Raw genomic sequence first — 26474 nt, 5'->3', positions numbered from 1 at the left:
TTGTACATTAGCTTCCTTAAAGTGTTATTAGTGCATGGAGACATGGACTAACTGGAAGTACGATTTAGCAAAATAAGATGAGGGACCCATCTTAATTGTGCAGCCATCAAGGTGGTGATTTTAAATCTTGTGAAAACAATCAATGAAACTTAATTCTAACCTTTGGGGGAAGTCCCATTCTCATGTGTTTACATAAATAGCGGAAAAGTCCTCTGAAGAAGTGTGCATGCACACAAAAGCTCATACCAAGAACAAACTTAGTTGGTCTCTAAGGTGCTACTGGAAGGAATTTTTTTATTTTGTTTCGACTACGGCAGACCAGCACGGCTACCTACCTGTAGCGGAAAGTATGCCGTGGTACACACAACTTGCTCTCTGCAATATTAGACAACGTATTGATCTGATGGAGCAATGAAGACATCGGTACAACTTTTAGAATAGGTTTTTGTTTTAATTTGTAATGCATAAACTGCATATCAGTATTACATAACAGGAGAACAAGCAGAAGAATTCTATTGCCCTTTTCGTTTACAAATGGCTACCCTGGTGCATCAGAAGCCATACAGAAACATGCACAGTGACGTCACATAGGAGGAGTTGAAGAACTAGATCTTGTGCTTCCAGTTGTTTTTCTTAAAGGTATGCTGTTCCTCAACCCTGCAACTATACATAATTAAGAATCATAGAATCATAGAGTTGGAAGAGACCACAAGGGCCATTGAGTCCAACCCCCTGCCAAGCAGGAAACACCATCAGAGCACTCCTGACATATGGTTGTCAAGCCTCTGCTTAAAGACCTCCAAAGGAGGAGACTCCACCACACTCCTTGGCAGCAAATTCCACTGTCGAACAGCTCTTACTTAATCAAGAGGATTTTGATGGATGCAAATTTGACTGAGAATTTTGCTTTCTAATATATAAGGTTGCACAGCTGAGATTTGAAACTCATGCCTAAAGAAAGTTATAAAATGGGATGCTAGTATGCTGATAGAATTGAGTTATTTAACAAAGCAATAAGACTGAGCACGTTTTTTAGAGACGAATCTGCGAGTTATTTCTCCTGCCAAATATATTTCAGCTTAGTTTTACCTTTCACTATCTTTACTCCCACTCTTCTCTCAAGGAGTTCAAGCTGGCAGAGCTGGTGGCTTAAATTTATCCTGATGACAGCCCTATAAGCAGGTAAGACTTTTTAAAAGAGTGGTGTACCCAGGGCCACACATGATGGAGAAGGAATTTGAACATGCATCTCTCTATTGTTGGTGGGTAGCTTGTAAGTTGCTTTGGGCAAGGTAAAGAGACTAACAAATTTAATTCATTAATAATAATATCAATTCACATGATGTTTGTAAATTAATTTACCCACATACACACCACAGAAATGAACCCGTGTTGCTTGTTGATTTAGAGGCCGTATAGTAGTCCTTCTTTTGCCACCCCTGCTTCTTGCCATAAACTCACAGGTGCAGAGCTCTCTGCTTGCTTTCTAAAGCCAGCTAACTAGGATTTGGCAATATAGCTGAAGACAGGCGTGGGAATTGAAAGCAGCATTCCACTTCCTTCCCTGGGGCAATTGGTCCTTAACAAGGGAGGAGACCTAGGTTTAACTACTTGTTTTCACACTTGCAGTGCAGGATCGGTAAAAAACAACAACCAACCAACCACTAATTGTTGAGGTAGTATGTTTTTATGTTTATCTCTCTATATTACTTACTTTTTTGTTGTCTGTGGTTTCTTTTTGTCTGCTGCTTAGATTTTTAAACCAGCAGTTTTAAATAAATTTAAAAGTACCGATTATAGCAGCCACCACCAACCTTATTGTATAAACTTTGTTCTGTAGGTGCTCCGTTGATGGATAGTGCTGTCTAATAAAGCCTGTCAAGACATTTGATATTACTTTAGCAGAGATACTTCACATAACTTTAATATGTACCCTTCTATGAACACACTTCGTTAGCAAATGCAGATCTCTACATGCCCGTTTTCCATTAATTCCGTGTCTCTTGGTTTAGAATGATGATCTCTGATACGGGTTTAGAAACAGAAATCCAACCAATAGGGGAAAAGTCATAGCACAAGAATACTGCAATACTAAATTCTGTCAACCATAGCAACTTACTGCTACAGAGCCTTTCTACCACAAAACATTTAGCATTTTAAGTCTTTGTAAGTGCAAATCTAGCTGGAATTCCACAAGGGTGCTTGTAGAGTCATTACACTATTAGTAGCTTTTAAACAAGATTTATTTATTTATTATGTCTTTTTAATAGCAAAAAGATAAATGGGTTCTCCATATTATAATTCAGAAAGATGTAATATAAAAACAGTAAACTAAATTGCCGGGTATGTTCCCCTTTGGCACCCATCAGATTGTGGCAATATTAATTACAAGCTATTTTGTCTGCAATGATGTATTTTATATCCAATTTTGTAAGACCTACTGATCAATTGTATTCTAAAAATTGAAAAGTACTTAAGCTGGTGCTTTTAGAATCAGTGGTGTGGAGACCTCACCTCCTGCCCAAATGATGGCTAGATTTGCATGCAAGTTGTAACACATTATAATGGGTATTTCCCCCCGGCTTAGAATTTTCCTTAGCATGGCATTACATCATGCTCATTCCAGAATATCACTTCGTGTTAGCTTAAGCCAAGATTTTTTAAATGGGTACTATAAATCATGTGACCAACCCCCCCACCAAATAAATAAATAAATACCAGCCATGTAAAACTAGTTGCATGGTCCCTTGGATCCAAGTGTGGTCAGTGCCATCTTGGGGGAAAACATCCACCATGTACGAAACAATATGCAAATTCAATCCTTCAGGAGTCAAATTGGTGTCACAGATAAAAATTTCTTCCAAAAATACGCAATACAAATACCAGGTAATTTGGAGTAGAGTTACATATATATTGCAAATGACAGAATGTCGTTTGGATTTGCTAACATCATGGAACCTTCAAATTACTAAAACAAAAAACAAAACAAAAAACCAACCACCAAGTATTTGAACCTGAACTAAAGTTATTTTTCGGAAGTAATCCTGAATGCATAAATAATATGCAACAGTATTCTTAATTATCTCATAAACAAGAGATTAAGAGTGCAATCGTAAGCATCAGAGAATAAACACAGTAGGATGCACCATGTGAATATGCAGATTGTGCTGTGTAGTTTGCATCTAGAGTATTTAAAATTTCTTAGCCTATAAGCCACAGTAGCTTCTGCTTATCCGCAGCCACGAACACAGTCAATAAGTTGCCTGAAAATCTTGTATTTGGTTTCCAGTGCAACTGCAATCTTTTAACTGGCGAGGGGAGGGGGGAGAGCACTTGTTCTTTCTCTTCAAGGCAGAGAAAGAGTTGTGGAAATTGCGGAGGTGAGGGAGGGAAAGATGGTCTACAATTAAAATACTTGTGCTGTTAGAATTCCAAAATTGTGCTAACAAGTACCCACATGTGATGCCATCGCTTGCCTAATACCTGCTTGGTGTGTCAGCATTTCACAAATGAAAATGAGAAACCATGCGTTATTAAAAGGGAACCTCGTTTGACTCGCTTCACGTGCAGTAATCACAGAACTTTTTATTAATAGGGATAGGCAGAACAAAAGGGGTTGGGGAAGAGGGGTGATAAGTTTGAATTAATGTGTTATTGAATATGCTTCCTTTGGTAGAAAGGCCAAATTAATTTATTTTCTGACAGAATTTACACAATTAATGTAAATGTAGTCGTTGCAGAGACTAAGGATTCAGCACAAATGACATGTAATTAGAAATGCAGTTTGAGGTACAGAAATGTTTTTGGGAAAGTTTTTTAAACTTCGGTTTGTGAATCTTGTGCCAATTAAATGCTTAAAAAAAATAGCCCATCAAAATTGCTTTATTGCTGTTCTTCAGATACATCTGACAGATTTTCTTCCTTTCATGCAGCCCAAGCAAGTACTAAAATATTCATTTCAAATATTGTACAGAGTTATAACAAATTTTTAACACAGACAAAAGCTATGACAGAAAGGTGTTTTTATTTTCCTCATATTTCATATTTAAATAAAGGATTTCAACCAAAATAATAATAGAGTAACATTGTCACCAGGGATGCATAAAAGTTCTGTCTGCACACCAAGGCATTGCAAAGGCTTTGTTGCCACCTTCTGCAGAGCAGAGCTAGCTTGGAATTTCCCACAAAATATTTTCATGTACAAAACACACAATCATTTTACTGGATGCAGGTTTTCTACAATACACTTGGGGTACTTCCTAGATTTATTAGTAATTAGAAAAATAAATGCTTTAAAGTTCTTATGGTGCCAAGTTTGCTGTTCTAGATAGCCTTTCTCCTCTTTAAAACTCATTTAAACATTGGTATGATTTCTGATAACAGAAGTTGGCTCATTTAGCATATTTTAAATTTTCTCTTCACTCTTCATGAGGTTGATTCTCACTACAAAGAGTGGTGGTTCTCCAAAGTTAATATATTTTACACATATTTACAAGTTGATACGACTATGTTGAAACAGAGTAGGGCACCAAAAAGCTTCACGTTACAGGCAGCTTTCTGTGATATGGAGAAACAGAGTGAATATCCTTATTACTTGGACCACAGTTGGAATATTAATGGCAAGGTGACAAGAATGTTATGTCACATAACACAACACTCAAGGAACCAAATTTCCCCTCAGGCTTCAAACAACAACTTTGTGGAACTTCCTCCCCCAAATTAAAGGCCGGCATATTTCCTTCATCCTGACAGAAAGAGTCAAAGAGGAAATGAAAAAGGCAAAGGGCACTTGGAAAGTGGTGACTGAAAAATACCGAGCTTGCTAGTGGCAGTTTCTATTAAGATTGAATGCTGCATGTGGCTGTAAGTGCATTGTCAAAGGGAAAGAAAGAAGGAATTGTGTTGTCTGTGTGCAGGGATAAAATTATTGAGACAAGTAAGCAGCCTCCGCTTATATCGCTGGCATTCAAAGTGACTCACACTGTCAGCACTTCAACCTCAAACCCCTCACCTTAGAATTTGAGGGGCCCTCTACCAGAAAGATCCCCACTTCACTCCTTGTAATTTGACTGGACCCATAGGAGCACCAAGGTTCATGTGTGCAATACTAATAAAAAGCCTAGAAAATCTAAAGAATATTTAATAGAACGAGGCGACGACATGAGTCCCAGACACATTTCACAAAGAGAATTCAGGCATTTGTCTGAACACGTGAACTCTGTATCTGTAGGCAGGAGATAGCACATGCAAGCCCTGCCCCACACATTTGTTCCAAAACTTCCCCACGTTGAGCAGGATAGGTCTATAAGGGCATAGTACTTGCATTCCCTTAAACGTGAGTAGAGCATCATGCATGATTGGGTACCCTGCTCAACCTGGGGAAGGCTGGAGACTGAGCGTGTGAGCTGATATAGATGGGGTTGCTGGGAGCAGGCTTTCCATCCATAGATGTATTTTTGTGTTCAGGCACATATCAGAATACACCTTATTTCTCTAGGAAAAAGTAGCTAGACAACTGGTTCTTGATAAAGACCCCAGATTGGGGAAATAGAGCAGATTAGCTGTATGGGAGGAGAAGAGATGACACAGAAAACCTGGAAAGGTGAGAATCTCCTAGCTGATGCCTCACCTTACTGGGAGCCATTGCTGATGCCTTTGTGAGCTGTGAGGTGACCCCTTTGCTTCCACACAATTTGTGGCATTTATTAATAAAATGTAGCAAAATATAAAAGGAATAGGTGCTTTCAGTCCATTTTTTCCAAGCTGATTAATGGGAAAAAGAACAATACTTCTCGGTCTGATGTCATCACAATGCTATTTTATCATGTCAATTAACAAAGTGAAATTTAACTTCTGCTGTTATTGACCATGGGTTATGTCCATTGGTGGAACTCTTGTGGCTTTCCTTGTAGGAGTGTTTTATTTTGCCAGTGAGAATTCCTCAATTGTGCCAACAGTGCCAGTTTTGTTTGTAGTGTAGATACGGCCTACATTTGTTTATCCAATGAAAATAGAGTAGTCCCACTGTCTTGGTTGAGTTGCTTAAGAATAATTGGACCAGAGACCCCATTGCATCCTAAGACTCCAAACATTTGTGCTTGTGCAGTTAGTTAAATTTCAGATATTAGAGCAGCAATATCAGACTTTTAGTCTTTACATAGTAGCTCTATTTCTTGGCCTCTAATGTTTTGGTTTTCTTGGGAGATAAGATTCATTTCTCAGCATATTTTCATTAAACAAATGTCTGGATAGAGATTGCATTTAAGCAGATTCTGCTTATTTTGAAAGTGAACTGAGATGTCTCTCATCAACCTAAAATGTGAAAATGAAAATTCAAATATTTGAATCCTTCCTATCATATACCGAATGCTGATATTAAATATGGACCTAGCCATTAAAAACGTGAAATGATTATTGTTCCTGTCCACTGGATGATTTGCAAATATTTATAACTGTGCTGTTATAAATATAAAAACAACCTAGCTGCATACTCTACACTAAGCCCCAGTTTGTTTACATTTAAAAATCGGAATATAAAAGAGTGCAAAAATGTGATGTTTGGTAATATTCCTGGAACTTCAAAACAGCTAGACAGTGTTTCTCCAAACCTTAAAAAAAACCTACCTCTCAATCTGAGACACTCCTGCCTCAAATTTTTGCAGGGTATAAAATTTCTTTACAGCCAAGATACAAACCCCTGTAAAAATGGGGCTTATAATGGATATGCATCCAGACCCTTAATTATAGCAGTACTTAGGTGTTCTACTATAATACAAATATACATATGATCTATTTTCTCAGGATTGTCACCCAGAGAATGTTCTTAATTTTACAAAAAACTCCTTAATATTAAAAAGTTGCACTTATCTTGCATCCCCTCCATAGAGAGTATTTTGCTTATGTCTAAAAGCTACAACTAACAACTACTGCAACTAACATTCAGAATACATTCAAGATAGGGAAGAAACTGCTATTACTTTAGACATAATACACTTATCATTATACTGGAACAAGTAGCAGCTGCAGGAAATAGTTACCCAATCCAGGCTTCTTAGCTTATTCAATATTTTATTCTAGAACCCAGACAGTATAAACTATCTAGTTTGGATTGATCGACCATGCTGAGCACATCCTTTAAAGCTTTGTGCTATACCATAAGGCATTAAGAGCCACGGCCCCCGTCAATTTTCTGTACAAGCATGGGCTTGTGTGCCACAAAGACTGAAATGTAAATGTTAGTTGGTAGTAAATGCTAGCATAGTTCGATAATTACAACTGTGCTAACACCATTGTGTAGTTCTGTAACTATATTTTGACTCTTTTCTTGAAAATTATCGAAGGAATGAACACTGGAAAAAAGAATGCAAGTAAAGGCGCTCTTTGTACACTGTGCCACATACAAAAAGGCAACAATTTCAAACGGACATTTTCTTCCTGTGCAAACAGTTTTATCTACTGACCTGCTGCATAGCCCAATTTCTTACTTTCTCTCTGTGTATAAATTATGGAGTGGCAAAACCAGTGATCTAATGCAAATGTAAGCTGTCGGGTGGAACAACGGAAAAAAGACATTCTGGTTTCACCGAGTTCTCTCAAGACTTCATGAATACAAAGCGAAGAGAAAGGCACACAGCTCAGATCTCATTGATAGTCCTCTCAGAAGGGCAATACTCCGAGGTGCCTGGGGAGGACATGTAGAATGACTGGGTTTTCCTTTTTAATCGGGCTCGCTTGTTAGCCAGGGAGAGGCTGCGGCGGCTTGAATTGATGATTTCCGAAATGAACTTTTTGCAGTCCACACACACTTCCATGGTGCTCCAGTCCTCCATTAGCTCTTTTGGAAACAGTGCTTCTTCATCTGATTTATCTACAGACTTGGACTTTGAGGATAACCTGAAAACAAAGCAACAATTCGATTCTTATTAGGGTTATTTAGCTTTCCAATTGTACTAGAGAGGTGAACTCTGTGCACTCTAAAATAACAAAACTGTCTCTCACAGGTCTTTTTACTTCCTAACATATTGTGTCAGGGGAGAGAGGTGTTTCTTGTGCCCAGTTATGATTAATGCAAAACACAGATTAATCATAGCAAAATTGCGCTATTTGGCTAACATTTATGAAGGCATTTATGATCTTAGAAAATGGTTATATACAAGCAAGAGAAAAATAAACCTTTGCAAATTAGATTCATAAATGATTTTGCACATTGTTTCTATAACTTGAATGGCAACCTTAAGTTGAAAAACTAGTTATGTTTCTCTAACAAAGAATGAAACTAATTTTATGACTAGCGAGTACCAAAAAAGACAATTGCAAATTCAAATTTTAATTTTAATTTTAAAAAGCTAAGCAAGTTCTTTTCTTGCAGCAAAACCTTAAAAACTAAAGATTATGTCCGATTGCAACCTTTGGGGGTGGCTTTTCAGGGAGTCTGAAGGGCTCCCACAAGAAAATGGAGGTTGAAATGCTTTTATAGATTGAACACCTTTTGATCACTGCCTGGGAACTTGTTGAAGGATAGTGTCTAAAGCTTTCACAACTACCTATAGTACACTTCTAAAAATGTAATAGTACATTTGTGGCAGTATACATCTATTTGCTGGAAGTGCGAGAATCAGAGAGGTGACTTCTTCCACATGTGGTGGGAATGTTCACTGACCAAAATGAAAAAGAAAAAAAAAGGAAACTAAATATACCATTGGTCTCAGTGTTATTTTTTTTTTGCTTTTTCTGTTAAAATATACAAGTGGTTTAGTATGACAAGAACATAAGAAAGTGGCATCTTATATGCTGTTGGAAGCAAAAACTGTTTGCAAAAATGGTGATTAGCAACCACATCAACTGTTAATGAATAGCCAGGTTAATGCATTATGTCAGATTTAAATAGAAAAGCCAAAGATAAATTTGCCACAAATTGGCAGCCATTTATGGACTCAAACAAAGCTCTATGGTTGAACAAAATATATTGTTGTTTTATACTGATTTGAAGTCAGGTTTGGCAAGGATGGTAAATTACTATTTAATCCATTTTATACAGATTCTTGCCTATTTTCTACTTTTAACTTTCCTTTTGAAATAGAATAAATTTTGTGTTTAATTTTGAAAATGTCACCTAATTGTAGTTCTGCAATGTTTTATTTAAATTTTGACAGTTCTCTCCATTTAATTGTGTATTTTTTTAAAAAAAGAAAATAATAGTTAGCATCTTAGAAATAAATATATGTAAGAATTCACTGCCCACAAATAAAATGAACTATGGAATATAGTCCATGAAAGTAGCTGGTAGTAGATAAGCAGTCTAATCTTAATCAGAAGTATTACTTACCTTGGCATGCCCCTAAGGGACCGGTGATGGCTAGTGGAAGGTTTATCTGGCCTCATAAAACTCTCTCCTTTCTGTAAAGCCGAAGGTCCCAGAGAAAAGATGGGAAGTGTAGAATATGGCTTTGATGGCAGGCGCATCTGTTACAAAGGAAAGAGAATAACAATTATAGACTGAGCCACCTAGAGACAGTGCCATTATGTGGGCTTGTACAGCTTTCACAAGCATATTCCCAGTGGCAATGACCCAGAATTTGTGAACCATAGAGATACCAAAGCAATACATTCCCTGCAGACTTCTACAGGAGTCCCGTTTTTAAAAATGTTGCAAATACATAATAATAATAATAATAATAATAATAATAATAATAATAATAATAATAATTTATTATTTGTACCCCGCCCATCTGGCTGGGTTTCCCCAGCCACTCTGGGCGGGTTCCATAGAAACCAAAAATACAGTAAAATATCACAGATTAAAAACTTCCCTGAACAGGGCTGCCTTAAGATGTCTTCTAAATGTCAGGTAGTTATTTATCGCTTTGACATCTGATGGGAGGGCGTTCCACAGGGCGGGCGCCACTACCGAGAAGGCCCTCTGCCTGGTTCCCTGTAGCTTTGCTCCTCGCAATGAGGGAACCGCCAGAAGGCCCTCGGCGCTGGACCTCATATATTGCAAATGTTGTAAGAAAAGAAATATGAGTGCATGAACACTACTGTGTATATATGGCAAGTACATTCAAAGCAGGGGATGCTGTAAACTGATTTTTTTTTGAGGGGGGCAGTTTCTGCTGAATTTTTTTCCTGTTTGTACTTTGTTGTACTATGAAGATCGTAAAGCAGCTGTTCCTGATGAATCACACCATAGATTTTAAGAAGATGAAGGATTTATAGATTTCTGAACCTACCTTCTTGCAACACTGTGAGCATACAGGCCTATAAAAGAAAAAGAAAATATGTGACTTACTCAGCTAAATGTAGCAATACTTTTGCAGGACAGCATTGGACACGTCTCTTCAAAAGTTGTATTGTTCTTTCCTAGTAAAAATGTTTTACGAGGTACGAACTATTTTTGAATTTCACTGGCTTTAGCTTAAATACTAGAACTCAGGAGGTGGCAAAAAATAAAAACAAAGGATTGTCATCCAAAGAATCTTGAGCACGTGTCCTGGGTCTTGCCCATCTTCATGTTTCAACTGCAGTCCTGAGCTACAAAAGTGTTGCCTAATGTTAGGGCATACTGTAGCTTAGATGAGAAGTTTAGGGACCTCACAAGCCAAGATTGGCATGTTTCCATAGGCAGTCCTATAGATCTTAACCATTATCAGGAAATTAGGAATGGAATGTGTGAAAAACCCAAGAGTCCCATTCAGACTCGACATCAGCACTCTTCTTTTTATTTAATCACATCCTAGAAGATTAGATGGCAAATTTTAAATGGCTCTTACAGGAAACTTGCAGGAACATTAATCTTGAGTGGCAATGTTTTCTTATAATTTCATGCAAGCAGTTTGTATTAGTGAGCATGTATGTGCAGACCAAGGGGACTAAATATCATTCATCCATTTCCTGCTCTTAAGATATTGATTCTGAGAAACTTGCACGACCATGGCATTTGAGATATGTTGTTGTAGCATCTACTCCTTTCTTTGGCAACTTGTTCTTTTTATGTCATTCTACCAACTTCAAATATTAACACTAAATCTGAAAGTGCTTTTATTCTGTCTTATGTCCTATCCCATAATGAGCATTTGCTAATCATCCCTAATCATTATCTAGGAAAACACAAAAACTCCCTGTTCAAATTCTCCTTTACTCCTAAATACACTACAAATACCACCTTTTCCCCTTCAACTGCATACTAAATGTAACACAAAAAGTTAAAAATAAAACAAACAGAATTCTGCTCTGGTGCCTTCACTAGTTATTGGTTACTATGAAAACCAAAGGCTTACCTTTTACAAAACTGACAGGTATAGGACCAGGTGAAGAAAGAAAATCTCCTTGTTCGGCAACAAAAACAGAGCTATAAAAATTGAGAAGAGCCCATAGCATTAGCAGGTCTTTCTAGAAAATCAATTTACTAACATCTAAAAAAATTTATCAGTAAAGAAAAGGGGTAGAAATTGATGTCACACTATTACGAATGTTCTGTCTGCACAAGTATATCAGCTTGGCAAATGGAACAATCTCTGACCATACAGAGTCAATTTCAGGGAGCATGCAGTGGGGGAAACCCAGCTGCACAAGCAGAAGCCCTTGCACAGGACTTAGGGAGTTTATGAAGAGCAGCGCAACTCCCCCCACTTTTTATCTCCCTTGCAACCAGCTGTTCAACCTCAAAATGTGCTTTAAAGTTTAAAGGGTTGGGAAAGATTCTGGAACAGATTTGGGGGTCAGGCAAGGAGAACAAGTAGTTTGCAACCCAATACATCCAAAGTGTAAAGTTAACCAGCCGCCTTATAGATTAAATCAGTGCAATTAAATTTGTGAAATGTTTTCATAGTCCTTTACTTAATCTAGAAGAAAGCACTCAATTAGAAATCTGACAACACAATCCTAAAAGCATTCTTACTCAGAAAGAAGTTCCAAAGAGTTCAGTAAGAACTGACTGAAGCATTTCCACCATTCTCAAATGACTAGAATTACATGCAACTCAACAACTCAAAGAAATGTATGGTTTTATGGTGCTATTCTTGACTTGATCCAATATAGCACTAAGTAACTGTACTGTTACGGAACGCGGGTGGCGCTGTGGGTAAAACCTCAGTGCCTAGGACTTGCCAATCGTCAGGTCGGCGGTTCGAATCCCCACGGCGGGGTGCGCTCCCGTCGTTCGGTCCCAGCGCCTGCCAACCTAGCAGTTCGAAAGCACCCCCGGGTGCAAGTAGATAAATAGGGACTGCTTACTAGCGGGAAGGTAAACGGCGTTTCGGTGTGCTGCGCTGGCTCGCCAGATGCAGCTTGTCACGCTGGCCACGTGACCTGGAAGTGTCTTCGGACAGCGCTGGCCCCCGGCCTCTTAAGTGAGATGGGCGCACAACCCCAGAATCGGACACGACTGGCCCGTACGGGCAGGGGTACCTTTACCTTTACCTAACTGTACTGTCAGCTCAAAAACATACACTTATGTAATGGGACTTTCCTTCCTTCCCAAATCTGCTTTGGAGGGTTGGGGGGAAACCCATAACAGATTTAGGGGATGTGCAAGGGAAAAAGAAGGTGAGAAAATCCTATTGCAAAATAATAAATCCTTGAGCTGAGGGTGGGGGAAGATTACTTAACATGACATTGGATGCAGGCCTTAATTTGTTAATTTCAGGAGCTCTAATAACATTTAGGTGAATTTCTTCTTCATCATTCACTCCTGGTTCTCTGGGAAAATCAGCATAAGCATCCTTACCTTTCCTTTCTTGAGGGCAGTATAGACATCTTTATACTGCTGGTACTTCTCTAGCTCGGCCTTCACTAACACTTGACGGATGTGCATTACTTCTTCCACTGTAAGAGCCAGGCATTCCACTGGGTAACAAAACTCCTCCTGAAAGCCAAAAGGTTCTATTTTAAATATGTATCTTACAGAATTTCATAGCCACCAGCCTAGAGAGCCAGTCACCTGGTTAGTAAGTTGAGGAGAGAAAAGATTTCATCACCCAAACCAGAAGTGTATATCTGGTCCAGAGGCATCACGTGTTTCCAGAAGGCTAAGAGTTTAGAATTTGCAACCAAAGGGGTCTAATGCTCACTAAAAGCATATTGTCATTTATTAAGCCAATCACTGAATTATGAACCTCACATTATAGATGTGTGTTCTGATGCAGAAAAATGCAAAATAATGTTGCCTGCCACTGAAAACACAGACACTTATTTTCACTGAAATGTCTGACACTCTGTGATGCCTAGAACAGACCATGAAATGGTTAGTAGCCCAATCCCGAAGAAAACTTTATTCTGTGGTATCATATGTAGGTAACATAGTATTCTAAATATCCAGTACAGTTAACATTACACACAGGCTATATTGTTCCCGTATAATGTTACACAATCAGTTTAAACTTCAGTTACATACAGTGATATTTGTGACACAAATATAGTATTGCTTTCTGACACTAAAACTCCCTAGCAAATTGATGCTAAGCTGAATACACATTCAGCACTGATGGTACCACAGGATAAAACACCAATTCCCAATTATTTGTAATTGATTAAATAAATCTAGCTAAAAGACAGAAATTATTTGCACATCCCACTATGTTGTGCTTTCTAACAGGGCACAGTACCGGTAAGTCTTGCAACATGGCATGTTGACCCTACTGGTTTGTACAAGGGCAACCAGTCATCTATGGTGTGGAGCTAGGACTTTAGCCTAGATCCAAGTCCAACATTATCAGCTGTCAGAAACAATGGCAGGAAATTTCCATAAGCATAGAAGCATAATACTGCACATTTGGAAATCCAATTTTCAAACCAAATATGCAATTAAGATCCGCTGCAAGTTATTTAATTTTACAGTCTAAAGATTTTCTGTCTTTTAGGAAGAAAAAATCAATTATGATGTATACCAGATAAAAATGTGCATTTAGGAGCCACCATATATAGTTTAAAAACTGCAGTCTTACCAATCTAGAAATGGAATACACACAGAAACTTCATCTTGCTTAAGGTGCCCACAAAGGTCTATAAACTGAGTGAAATTTGCCTTTGTAATCATTACTTTCTTGGTATTGTTGAAGATGCCATTTTTTTTGAAAAGCCAAAATTTAATACAGCTTGCTTTGAAGGATACTTTGCTTCAAAGCAAAGCCAAATGTGTTTCATAACCAACACATTTCAAAAAACAATTATGCTTTCTAATGTGTTTCCAATGCTAGGTAAAGACCTTTTATTTCCTAAGCTTTTAAAATTAAAAAAAAACCCTTTTATTGATCTGTTTTATTTTGGATACTGTTTTTAAAGAGTTTCTGTTTATAGTTTTTAAATGCATTAGTTATTAATGGTTTTTAATATTTTATTATAAGGTCTTGGGTTGGATCCTGAGTTGCTTTCAGTGAATAGAAAGACTCCTCCTATTCACAGAATGGATTGCAATCCAAAAAGAGCAAGCAAGAATAGGTGGCTTTTGCCTGTTTCCCCTTCCAATCCCTTACCACACTGCCTTTGAGGCCTTCAACCCCCCAGGAGGGATGTAGGGCTAAGGGAGAATAAACAAAAAAATACTTATTTCCATTTCTTCAAGTGAGTGGAGTTCTGTTCTTCAGAACTCTGGATCAAAGCCATTGTATCTGATTGGCAGGGAATCTATCAAAATAAGTAGTGATGGAGGCTGACCCAAGGCCTTGCTTCATGTTCCAACACCAGGAGAGACACATTTTGTTGCAATTGTGACAGGGCTTTTCAGTTGGGGTACCGGATTGTGCAACTGCCTCTTCCCAAAAAGATTTGATTAGCCTATTCAGCGATGATTGTTAGGTGGGTGGTTAAGATTTACTTTATTTTGGAAGACTTTTGATTAGTTTTTAATTCATTCCTGCCTGTGGATTTGTTCCGTTAACTTGTTTTAAGACTCTTGGCTTTCATAACATTGTCTAACTGGTATCAATGTTGTAAATTGCCTTGACTGAACCTTTCAGGACTGAAATCTATAGTGTATCCAGTTGTGTCTCCCTGCTGACAGAAGTGACAGAAGGCACTTTGATCCAGCAAAGGCTTCATTAGCTGAACAGTAGGCAATCTGCAGCCCCCTCCAAATCTGATCAAGAGGGTTTGGAGACCTTTTGGCAGATGAGTGTATGGACCAGCAGGAGAAAGGGAGAATTTGCCAAAACCACCTCCCCACCTTTCATCAGCAGAGAGGCACAACTGTATACAATTCATAAAATATCAAGTAGAGGAAAGTGGTTCAGTTTTTAATGCAAAAGGGATGCATGCGTGGTGGTACTAAACCCCCTCCCACCTGTGGTTGACCTCCATGCAGTAGTTATGTCCCCTACCCCCAAGAACATTTCTTCTGAGCATATCTATCTCCCTCCTTTTAACTAACACCATATCAATATACTGACTATACCCCAATGTTTCAAGAGCAGTCCATGATGCCGCATTGGGATGAGGAACACAAAGCCAAAATCTAATTGGACATGCAGAACTCAACCATTACTCTGAGCTGGATGGCTTTTGAAAGCTAGTCCACCATATTCAATGAGAATTTCTATACTATATCATCATTATTATATTTATCTCTGCCATCCCCTCGCACACTTTATCATCACAAGGCAGCTTAGGCTGAGAGCATGTGCCCGGTCCAAGGATAGCCAGTGAGTGTCAGGGTTAAGTGGACTTTTGTCCAAGTCTCCTAGTTTACTACTATTAGCACAACACTATTTATTGTGCTAGAATTTCTTCCATTTAAGTATACTTAGGATTACACCAAAGTGATACACATACCATTTCAGAGAATGAAAGACAAAAATTCAAGTTTGGAAATGTGTGCACCATACAGACACACTCACTAGAAAGACACACTCACTAGAAAGCCAGTATAGACCACAACCTCAACCTTTTCTGCTTTGTAATACATGGCATAGCCTTTTAAAAGATTTCAATTCTAATAGTATTTGCTTAAATTCTTCCCTTAGCTATCTTTACTGACTGCAACCAATTAAAATAGCACTTAGGACCCATTACTACCAGCTACACTGGAGTTCTGTAATAGCTTTATTTGTACAACTAATAAGTGAAAATGTGAACTATGCTATGTCTCTTAAGGATTTTTTCTTTAATATGCTCTATTGTTCTCCACTACAGAAGATAAAGAAAATATTTTTCCATTAAAAAAATAATCTATGTACAACTACAGACATGAGCAAAAAAATAATAATTTTGGTCTAAATGCTTTTTTTGTATTTTCAAGAAGTTAAAACAAGGACAACCAAACTGCAATGCAACATTAAAACAAATGATAGAGATACTGAGTTCTTATGGGAATATATTTTGAGATGTTGCAATGAGATTACATATCAGCTAATATCCTTTTAATGAAAGCAAGTCATTGAGCAGTCCAATTGAAGTTTATTGAAAGAGGCATTTGGCGTTTCCAGTTCCATACAAAATCCATTCCACTATCATGAGTACATGTAAATGAGTGTACAACATTGTCTAATATCTTTTTATTTCTAAGATTTTAAAAATGAAAATAATGAAAATCCACTATTTGCTGGATTTGAACACATGTTAATATTGAATAAACTTGATATAGCAGAAGCACAAGCAATTATGAGTTCAAAATGACAAGCATGTCTGACTGCATTCCCAGAACCTGGGAACCAGAAGGTCAGTTATGTAAATTCTGATGTTTATCTGAAAAGGACCACAAAGTCTTTAGTGCTTGAAGGAGGTTTTTCATCATGTGAGTCTCAGTATGTCTTGACTGTATCACTCTGCGTGTCTCTAATAATATTGGCCAGGATCCAAACAACAAGGGAATTACTCCCATGATCTCAAAAACTCTACTGGACTTGTGTCCCCGCCCCAACAGTTGCCCTCCCTTTTTGTATGGCAAACTGTTTTTGAAACTGAAAGGAGCTTCAAAATCATGATAGGACATGGGAGGTCAGATATGGGGGTGGGGCAGGGAATGATGGACAAAAGATCTATTTAGATCCAAGCAATTTAATTTCCATCTTATGTTAATTGTACCCAACAGGCTGTAAAACGTGACTGTGATTCATCACCATGTATTTGAAATAGTTGCTAAAATATACTTGTGATGCCTTTTCCGCAATCCTCATTAAAATGCATGGGAGACGCACTGAGCATTGTTATGCCTTTTCATTTTTCCTAAGGAGAAATTTCTCTGGTTTGTGCCTAGCAACTTCCCCACAAATAATTAAACATCTATAATACTGTTGTTTTTATGAGAGTTTAACTTTCGTTTCTAAATATGTACTGAATCCATTTTTTATTGAACATGACAAACAGTTTGAGTATGGAATAGTTTAAGAGTGCTTCCAACTGGGCTTAGCGTTGTAAATGAGTCATTCAGATTTCACATATGGCTTCACTGGCAATGGGTGTTTTTTAAAAATTAATTTATTGGATTTTCTGTGGAAAGGGTCTAATTACATGGCAAAAAACAAAGGCTGGTGTTTTGATGCTTATGACACTGTGTGATCACTGCAGAAAAAACTTGCAATCTCCTAATAAACACCCATCTGGAAGCACCTTTTATGTTCAGGGATTTTTTTAGGGGTGGCGGCTCATAACCCAGCTTCATGGAGCTGTTGCTAGATGTATCTCAGAATCCAAAGTGAGGGAAATCCATTCAGTTCCACTCTTTATTCTAATTTGGGGTGCGTTCATACTACCCCTTACTCTGCATCCAGTGCGCCCACACTGCTAATTTTTGAAATCACATTCACATGTTGTTAGCCACAATCCTTACCAATCCTGTGGTTTCTTGACAAGAATTGCTGAGGTTTCGTGAGGCTTTTCCCTCCTCAAACCAGCTTCAATCTGATTAGAAAACTGGATGCTGAGTAGACGTGAACGTGAACATAGCCTAACAGTGGTTGTTCAGGTGCAGATGACAGCTTCATGAACAAGAGTTCCAGGGGGGTTGCAGGGGCAGGAGACCAAAAATGCCATGTGCATCGGTTGAAGTCATCCCTGGCCCCTCCCTAATGTGGAAAACTCTGTGCAAATAAGACTTGAAACACAGCAGAGAAAAATGAACTTGCTGTGTTTCAAGCCACTAATGTGAGCGGGCCCACAGGCTGCTGCTAGTCTTGCTTCCACTGGGCTGAGACAGAAGGCCAAGGTACTTGCTGATGCAGTTCTCTTTATAGACAATTTATAAACAATTTAACTAGCTTTGGGGTTTTACTAGTAGGATGGAGCCTTGAAGCTAATAGCACTGCCTTCATGGTGGAAATGGCTCATTTGACTGGACTGAAAGTGTCCCATATATATCTTGCGCTCTTATATTGCTACTTATCAAAAACTAATGTTTATCTGAAAAGGTGAGTAACTTTAATCAGGTAAAATATAGTAAATATTGATAGACTGGTAGAGAAAGAAAACCTACATTGTATATATTCCGCAATTCAATGTTATTGTAACAAATATATTAAAATTTCCCTCAGATGTCCTTACACAAATCCTCAGAATTCAATATGCTTCTTAAACCTACTTGATTTATAAACACTGGTTAGTGATTATATTTGCTTGCTGAGTTGGCACACACAAAGATAGAAATAATGTATAAATATCAGAATTTGGGCAAAACTGGACATCTGTGGTTTCAGATAAGTGGTTTTAAAATAATTTTTTAATTCTTCTGAACTGGCTTTCCACTGCTTTTTATTTTTATTATTTAAAATTCCACTGATTTAAGATTATGACAATTCCTTCCCTAATAATCTTGTGATGTTGCATTTTTGGTTTGCTGTCCTTTCATAAGTGATTTCTGTTCCCCAGCAAATTGATTAGAGAATCTACACATGCACAGAAAAGACTACAGATATTGAAATCAACTTGAATCAGAATCCAGTGACAATCTAGGCTGTTAATTCTTGCCATAGCTTTGAAAGATGGCTAAGAAAGTATATAGGCAGCAGTGCAAGGCAAACCTTTGAGAGTGTCCACTTGTTGTTAAAAGCTCTCTCACAAAGATAATATATAGTCCTTGCCACCCCAAATAAGGCTGCTTCAAAGGGATGGGAGCTAAGCTGAGAGGCTGTATGTATGGCTGGGAAAAGTGTTTTGAGCGTCATCCTTGGAAATAAACCTGTTATCCTGGGAACCTGAACAACAGACAGGAAGGAGAAAAGGGAATGCTGAACACAAGCAACAATTTTACCCGTGCTTCTGATTATGTAACTCTAGCTCAAGTATTAATTTCCTTAGCATACTAGCAAGCCAGTTTAATGAAAGTGTAGCTAGTATGTTTCCAACTCTATGATTCTATGATTCTATGTGAAATAGGACATGTGCCCTTCTAATCCTGCTGAAAAAACAGGCAATTTTCTGTTCACTGGAAATGATGGGGTTTCTTTCACCTTGGGAGACCAACTGCCATCATTGGAGCAGAAGATAAGCCATGAAATTTCATCAATCCTGGGGGAAGGGATGAAGAAGTTTGCCATTAAATTTAAAGTAGGTAACATTTTGAGCTTACTTATGTCACTTCCTTCATATTTTGAGCCTGTCCAGTAATGGAATTGCATCCCTAAAGCCATATGTTAGAACTAGGCAAGGAAGGCTAACAGTTAGGCAAGGAAGTCTAACACTGAAAGTCTTCAATGATTTGAAGTAGCTGCTTAAATTTCTACAGTTTTTTAATTGAAAAAATGGTTATGAAATGTCAGGTATCACCCCTAGGAGGCACTATTACACAATACAAATACATTTATCACGAACAAAACACCATAATAATATCTCTTTTCTCACATCATCTTTTAAAATAGCGTGACTGGGCCACATTTGTTTACAAAAATGTATGAAGTGTGCATAAGGCTACAAGTATGAACACAGAACTATATTTCATTGCCAATATGTGTTATGCTTTCTGATACTACAGAAATTATTGCAGCCATTCTTATGTTATGTTAGGCATATTAAATGGACATGAACTTTCAAATTCTCTCTCAGCAAAATGATGAACCAAGGAAAAAACTATTCTATGGCATGAATAAACCTTATAACATTTGTGCGTACTACTTCAAATCCAGTTCCATCAAGGAATTTCTTTGAAACTTATTCTTTGGTTTGATTAAGTAAACTATACATTTTCTGGATTAGTTAATGGTTGAAACACTGGGATGCAGATGCACCAGAGACATACACTCTGCAAATCTAAAGGAACTGCCTTCTCTGTATGTATCACTTCCATGCACTCTTCTCAATATCTGTGCCACACAAACATTTCCTCAGAACAGAGTGCTTTCTGTTGTGGCACACTGTGAAATGTTCTCTTTAAGAAATTCCATCAAGCCAAGAACTTAAATGAGTAAAGGCCACTCTAAATAAGATTCTGAGCTAAATGAATTTTGGATTTTTATTTTGTTTTATTTGATTTGGCCAATTGTATCGATTTATACTTTTTATCGATAATTTTGTGTGTGGAGCAGGGTTTGCTTCTGCTACTTTGGCTTTTTCATTTTATTTTGCTATGTTGTTGTTTTAATGGTATGTTGTAGCCGCCTTTGGTAATTTTACAAGTAAGGCGGAATACAAAATTTTAAAACAAAAAAATAATGATGAATACTTACAAGAAGCCTTCTCATTCTCATAAGGCCAAACAAGAACAGAAATAGGGGGTGCTCCTTTTGATAGTACAAGATATAAAATATTAGATTGTTATTCAGAAATATTTGTAGATGTAAAGTTCTCCATCCATTTCGTATCTGCTGTAATTTTATCAACAGGTATTATATTCACATTTCTTGCTCCCATCTTACCTTAGATCTCAAGAACTAAACACAGCTGCCAAAGAACATCTTTCTTCCACAGACAGAGCTCTAAAAGTGAATCCCAGCTAGTACCCAATATCAGCTGACAGTAATGTAAAAAGGCAATAAATTTGATTCTTTTGTGCCTTTTTATTGAAAAAAGAGAGCATGAGAGGTCCCTATAAATGAATAGTAAAAATACTTAAAGAAGACAGTCAATAAAGTTTTCAGATTATTTTATAAAAGGATGGATGAGCTGGGAGGTTTTTCAAAAGCACAAAAAAGAAACTCCAATTTTGTACAGGATCAGAATAATGTTAATCAGAAACGGCAATCAATTAAATACTCCCAAACAACACCCCCCCATGTAGATATGTGGCTGTGATAGGCCTCAGTGGAAACAAACATTTTTGTACCACATAAAAAAACCAGATTTTCTGTATGTTGATTACTTCCCTCAGTCATACTTCAAACAAACTCTCTCTCATGTGTAAAACAATTACTTTCTTTAGCTAACTTTTCAAAAACAATTCTTTTTGTGTTGTACTCTGCATGCTGCACTAACAAATAAGCTTAAGGTTACTGAAATGCCATTTACCTAGGATCATAAGATGTACTCAAGTTAGAATCATATGACAACAAACCATTTGATTTCTTCTTGGGGAATAGACTGTGCCCTCTACATTAGTGAAGTATATTATTTAATACAAGTTAACCTCAGCACCTTGAACAGTTGGCATCCAAATCATGGCCTCTTGAGCCAAGGAGGAATAAGAAGGGCTCTCTTCAAGTTAAGCAATGCAAATAAATTGACTTGAAGAGCTTGCAAGTGCCCCTGCTCTCTCAAAAACTTCTTTCAGTCTTCCTCAGTTCTAAGGGACACTCTTGGGCCCTTCTGGCAAGGGACAAGAGACTAAAAAGTGAACTTGGAACTCTCATATGAAATCCAAGTTATTTAAGGCACAGTGCCAGCCCCAAAGCAGGCATTTTGTTCCTCCATCACACTTACGTGCTGTCGGAAAACTGCTTTTAATTAAAGCCAATTGGCTAATCTGTTGTATTTTGTTTTCAAGAAAAAATAAAAAAATTGTCCTCAATGGATTCTTATATTGCCATGCGATCACATCTGCTCTGGGCTTTTAAAATCAAACTAACGTGAGAGAGGGGAAAATATCAACCTTCTTGTTATTTGGAAACATAATAATTTTGTCAGCGTATTTAAATAAAAATGTCATCAACGCTTAAGCACAACATTCAAAACTCGAATCAGAAAGTTCGCAGTTTTCTCCTGGAGTTTCCAATCAGTTTACAGTGGATGAAGCTCAAGTGCTGATTCAAATTCTCACACAGTTCAAGGTAGTATTACATCTGGGTTTCAACACAGCATTTCATTATCCTCTCATTGTTGTGGAGCTGTTGTGTCTTTACCCATCAACCAGTGTCGAAAATTATCTACCACGCTACTTACAAGTGATCTGGAGCTCTGCTTTGTAGGTGGCAGGAACTGTCGAACATTGGTTGGTGTTTCCTTTTCAATGGAATGTCGCCTCTGAGGTGGCTGTCTCCTCTCTGGCTGTGGTGTGGATGATATTGGCAAGAATTTCGGAGGCACTATAAATTCAATCAGCATCAATTAGTTCTAAGTAACAGTTTACTTTGCTAATAATCAGACATTTTCTTTTAAGAACAGGACCAATGACATCAAAGGAACCCAATCCTATTGTTCTACTCAGACTGTGGTGATGCTTTAATAAGTGGAACTGCATCAAGTGTTGAACACAATTTTCAGTGTATTTATTATGGTGGTAAATTTATAAAAACGATTCCAAGTCGGCTTCCAAGCCAAAATCTAATAAAATTCTTCTATATTTATTTTAACACCTTCACGGGAAGATAACAAAAATGTGAGCTAAGGTTTCTTTATAAACCACATACCTTTGTGTGAAATCAACCCAGAGTGAGGCTAAACTATTTCCCCAACAATTCAGGAGGTTAGTTGACCTAATGATTTAACTCCCTTACTCAATCCACATCTAAACCACTACATTGCAACATTTCTTCACTACATCGGTGGTTGCTATAAGGATACTGCTTCAAATAATTAACATATGTACAATTGTACAGACTGTTAGCTGTATTTTCTAATATGGCTAAAATGATTTCTTGCTTCATTATACCCCATCCCTACAGATTCACATGACTACCAGTGGATTTTGCTACAGCAGGATTCTACAACTGAGTAGAAATATTTGGCATTGCTCCCTAGTAATCACAACCTCATCTGAAAGTGTGAAGAGCTTTTTTAAAAAAAGACCATGGAATTACAAAAGCAAAATTCTCCCCTCTCCGCAGACATCACTCTTAATGTTTTGACCTCAAAACAGCACATTTGTAGCTACCCCATAAATGAAAGAGGGCATATGCCAACACAGCTATTTTGATAGAGGTGATACACAAGTGTGTTGCTCAAACACTCCTCATATGGCCAGTACAAATCTATAGAATCACAGGAGGCCATGAGGGTTTCAGATGTTCAAGACTTAAAGGTTGATGCAAAGGTTGTCAAGTCAAATCAAGTAACCTTTATTGGCATCACATAAGAACATTCAGAATACATTCAGAATAGATATGCCAGTATGATCTCGTCGCCACCCCAATGGCACAACAAAAGTTGTCAATAGATCCTGAAGTATCACACCTGTATTTTCCTTTAGACTGTTCCAGATCCGACTCCCTGGACACCAGGACTTTCCTTTTTTTGCCAATTATTGTTATTTATTTTACAAATTATTACAAATCATTACCAAATTAATTCAACTTGAAAGTATTTTCTACAACTGGTTTCCTTCTCTCCTTATGAGATATGTCTAAGATAGACCCATGTTGCTGTGTAAGTTTCCTTTAACTTAGTGTCCCTTGCTGGAGTCATCTGCTTCTAGAAGTTCCTACTGTACTGCACACTTTTTCAAAGGTTGGATTCTTACCCTTTTTCCCAGATATGGTCTCTGGAAATGTATCTTCCATTTGGGAGGGAGAAATACTACTGCTGCTGGGTGATTTCTGTACATACTCCTCCTAGAAGAAAGAAAATAGGTCATTTAGATGTTCTTGTTGATCAATTGCTTCCACTTTAAAAAGCAGACAACATCTGCAATACTTTAACAAGTTCCAATTAAAAGAAATGCTTTAGCATTTCTACTTTCCAGTTATTAGCAAACCTTTCATGTGCCATGATCAGAGTTTTTATCAACACAAGGTACTGAAAAACACTAGTATATATAAACATTGGATCACATTAATAAAAATATTGCTAGAAGACAACAGATTACAAAATCTTGTGGTTGCCCCCCCACACCTTTGCTCATGTACCTCTTTGCTCTGTTTCCATAAATTTTCTTATGTATATACTCAACAAATATTACTTTTATTCATTTGAATTTAGAATAGAGTTTGCGGCTTACATACTTATAAAGTATAACATGATTACTTAGCTGGTATTTCTACTCAATATAGCATTTTTCCTATTTCTTTAAATTGTATTGGTAATTTACTTTCAATTTATTATAACATGAAATTCAACCTAAGGTCGTATTTACATTATATACAATCCAAGCTGTATTCTCCTGGCTATAAGCATTGAATAAATCACTGTCCCCGGCCTGTAACAGGAGCTTTACATTTTTCTTTTATGGCATCTTCTTTCAAAAATGGAATTTCAAGTTAAATAAGCTGTAGCTCAGAAATTACACTCAAGCCCTTTCACTGATTGCTGCTATTGTTTATGTACTTTATCACCAAATCATGACATGGCATGGTGGAAATTTGCACGTCCATATTCCAAAGCAAACTCACTTGATACACAAACAAAGATTTCTGTGCAGGTCATAACGTGGTTCTCTTTGGAATCCAGATCCACAACAAATACTACAAGGTGGTTCAAGAGCTTCATTTTTAACTTTTTAAAAAAAGGTACAAGCCATTCTGAGCAGCTACAAAGTACAGCTCCTGTTGAATGGATTAAAAATGGAGCTGCAAAGGCCCCCGGAATAATAGTTTGTGATTATGTGTCGTCACTGAAGAAAATTATATGGCAGGGGGTGGGGATGACATGATTGTCCCTAAGGGCTGAAACAGACTTTTTATTTTTTTAAAGTGAAATTGGCATAAACCAAATTTGAACTATCTATCCATCTGTAATCAAGACTTCTATGTCAGGACTTTAGAGGAGAGAGCTGTAATTAATTCAGTTTCTGTTTAAGTGAAATAAGAGTTAACTTTAACTGAGACACTTGTTAGCATTATATATAAACAGCATTAAAACCTTGATGATTTTATCACAATGCATTTTATAATAAAAAAAATCTGGTATTGTAAGTTTGTCTGTTCCAACTCCTCAGTAGCTGAGGGTGGGGTGAGAAAGAGGTGAATGCTTCTGTTATAAGCATGCCTGACCTGGAAATTTTTATAGGCATCAGGAATGCTACCTGGCTGACTGGTGCATGGAAGTTTACCTGCTTGATGGCGTGTCTCCTTGCAATTGCCTTGTTAGCCAAACAAACTGAATCCCCACAGAACATCCATTAAGTCGCCTGTTCAAGTATTGCTTTGACCTTGAGTCCTAGCAAAGGTTCATGGAAACCTACTTAGGTTTTGTTCGCTAAATTTTAGAACTGGGTTGTTAATCTTAAAAGGAAATGTGGAAAACCTCACATTTTGTCAAGACTGATTCATTACTTGTTTTATTTAGGGGAGGGAATGCAGCACTATAACCCAACTGTAAGCTATTACTGAATACAGACAAGAGCAAAAAGAAGGTTGAACTCTGATAGACTTGTGACAGTCTATGACAGAAACTGTTATTCTACAAGAAATGCTATGTGCTGTTATTCAGCCTGAGCTTCCAGAATTTGGAAGGGCCATAAAGTTCCCTGGGACTAGAACAATCAGACAAAACCATGCCAGCACTCCCAAAGACACCAAACATGGACAGGCAAATATTGCAGTGCCTCCTCTTCACTCAGGAGTTTAAAGAATGTGCAGTGCTGGGCACAGGAATCACACACAATTTATTGAAAGATCATGCAGAGTAACTTGTAACTTAAACCTAAGTTTGCTTATTTCCTTCTCCCTTAGTCCTTTTCCTTTTTGTGTCATGTCTTTTTAGATTTTAAGCCTGGGGGCAGGAACTTGCTTGTATTGATCTGTAATTGCTCTGCAAACCTTTTCTGGCTTAAGGTACGATTTAAAATTAATCAAAAAACAAATATATAATACCTTGAACAAAAAATTCTGACAAAATAGAAATTAATCAACAAAAATGTAAATCCTGAAAAGAGGTTCAGACTAACCAGCACCTTACCTCTGAATCTGAGCTATCCAGTTCAGCCAAAGTGGGAGCTTTCAAAAGTCTCTTCCGTTGTACTGTCAACTTAGTAGCACCAATGCCATTCACCTTTGCTTCTGATGAAAAGCTGCCATTCTGACAGCTTTCTGAAAGATTTTTGGAGGCCTCCGGTGTTGATACATCTAGGGGGGGGGGAGAGAAAAATTATTGTGGTGGCACAGTAGAAAAGTATACTCCACTTATACTTGTTTCTCACAGCGCAATTAATACTGAAGTTTCACAACTGTGAAATTTATCTCTTTTTTCTATAAAGTTACAGACATTGGAGTGCAATGTGGATGTGATGCGACAGAAAAGCATTAGTG

General features: G+C 37.6%; 2 protein-coding genes and 1 long non-coding RNA gene across 8 annotated transcripts in view; 1 reads left to right on the top strand and 2 right to left on the bottom strand.

Annotated features, from left to right (window-relative positions):
• The window catches only part of CEP76 (centrosomal protein 76), a 138401-nt gene that overhangs the window by 32564 nt on the left and 79363 nt on the right, over positions 1–26474 (bottom strand). The gene's annotated exons all lie outside the window — the stretch shown is intronic.
• LOC308593365 lies at positions 873–3273 on the top strand. The gene is made up of 2 exons (XR_014010920.1): positions 873–1182; positions 1841–3273. It is a non-coding gene; the product is annotated as an uncharacterized lncRNA (long non-coding RNA).
• Positions 4006–26474, bottom strand: part of SPIRE1 (spire type actin nucleation factor 1) — an 85354-nt gene continuing 62885 nt past the window's right edge. For 2 of the 6 annotated variants that reach the window (XM_081205591.1, XM_081205592.1), the window contains 10 exons: positions 26125–26291; positions 23750–23840; positions 22234–22376; positions 20586–20639; positions 18945–19118; positions 12725–12862; positions 11277–11347; positions 10230–10257; positions 9326–9462; positions 4006–7893 (listed from right to left, as the gene is read on the bottom strand). In XM_081205591.1, the coding sequence (XP_081061717.1) occupies positions 7635–7893; positions 9326–9462; positions 10230–10257; positions 11277–11347; positions 12725–12862; positions 18945–19118; positions 20586–20639; positions 22234–22376; positions 23750–23840; positions 26125–26291 (1262 nt within the window). In that variant the 3' untranslated portion in view covers positions 4006–7634. The remainder of the gene's footprint in view (positions 7894–9325; positions 9463–10229; positions 10258–11276; positions 11348–12724; positions 12863–18944; positions 19119–20585; positions 20640–22233; positions 22377–23749; positions 23841–26124; positions 26292–26474) is intronic. The other 4 variants (XM_081205593.1, XM_081205594.1, XM_081205595.1 and 1 more) reach the window with 2 other exon arrangements.

This window comes from Podarcis bocagei, assembly GCF_964188305.1.
Source record: "Podarcis bocagei genome assembly, chromosome: 8".
In the NCBI taxonomy this organism is placed as follows: Eukaryota; Metazoa; Chordata; class Lepidosauria; order Squamata; family Lacertidae; genus Podarcis; species Podarcis bocagei.
Note: the sequence above shows the minus strand (reverse complement) of the source record. Positions and strands in the feature narration are given on the sequence as shown.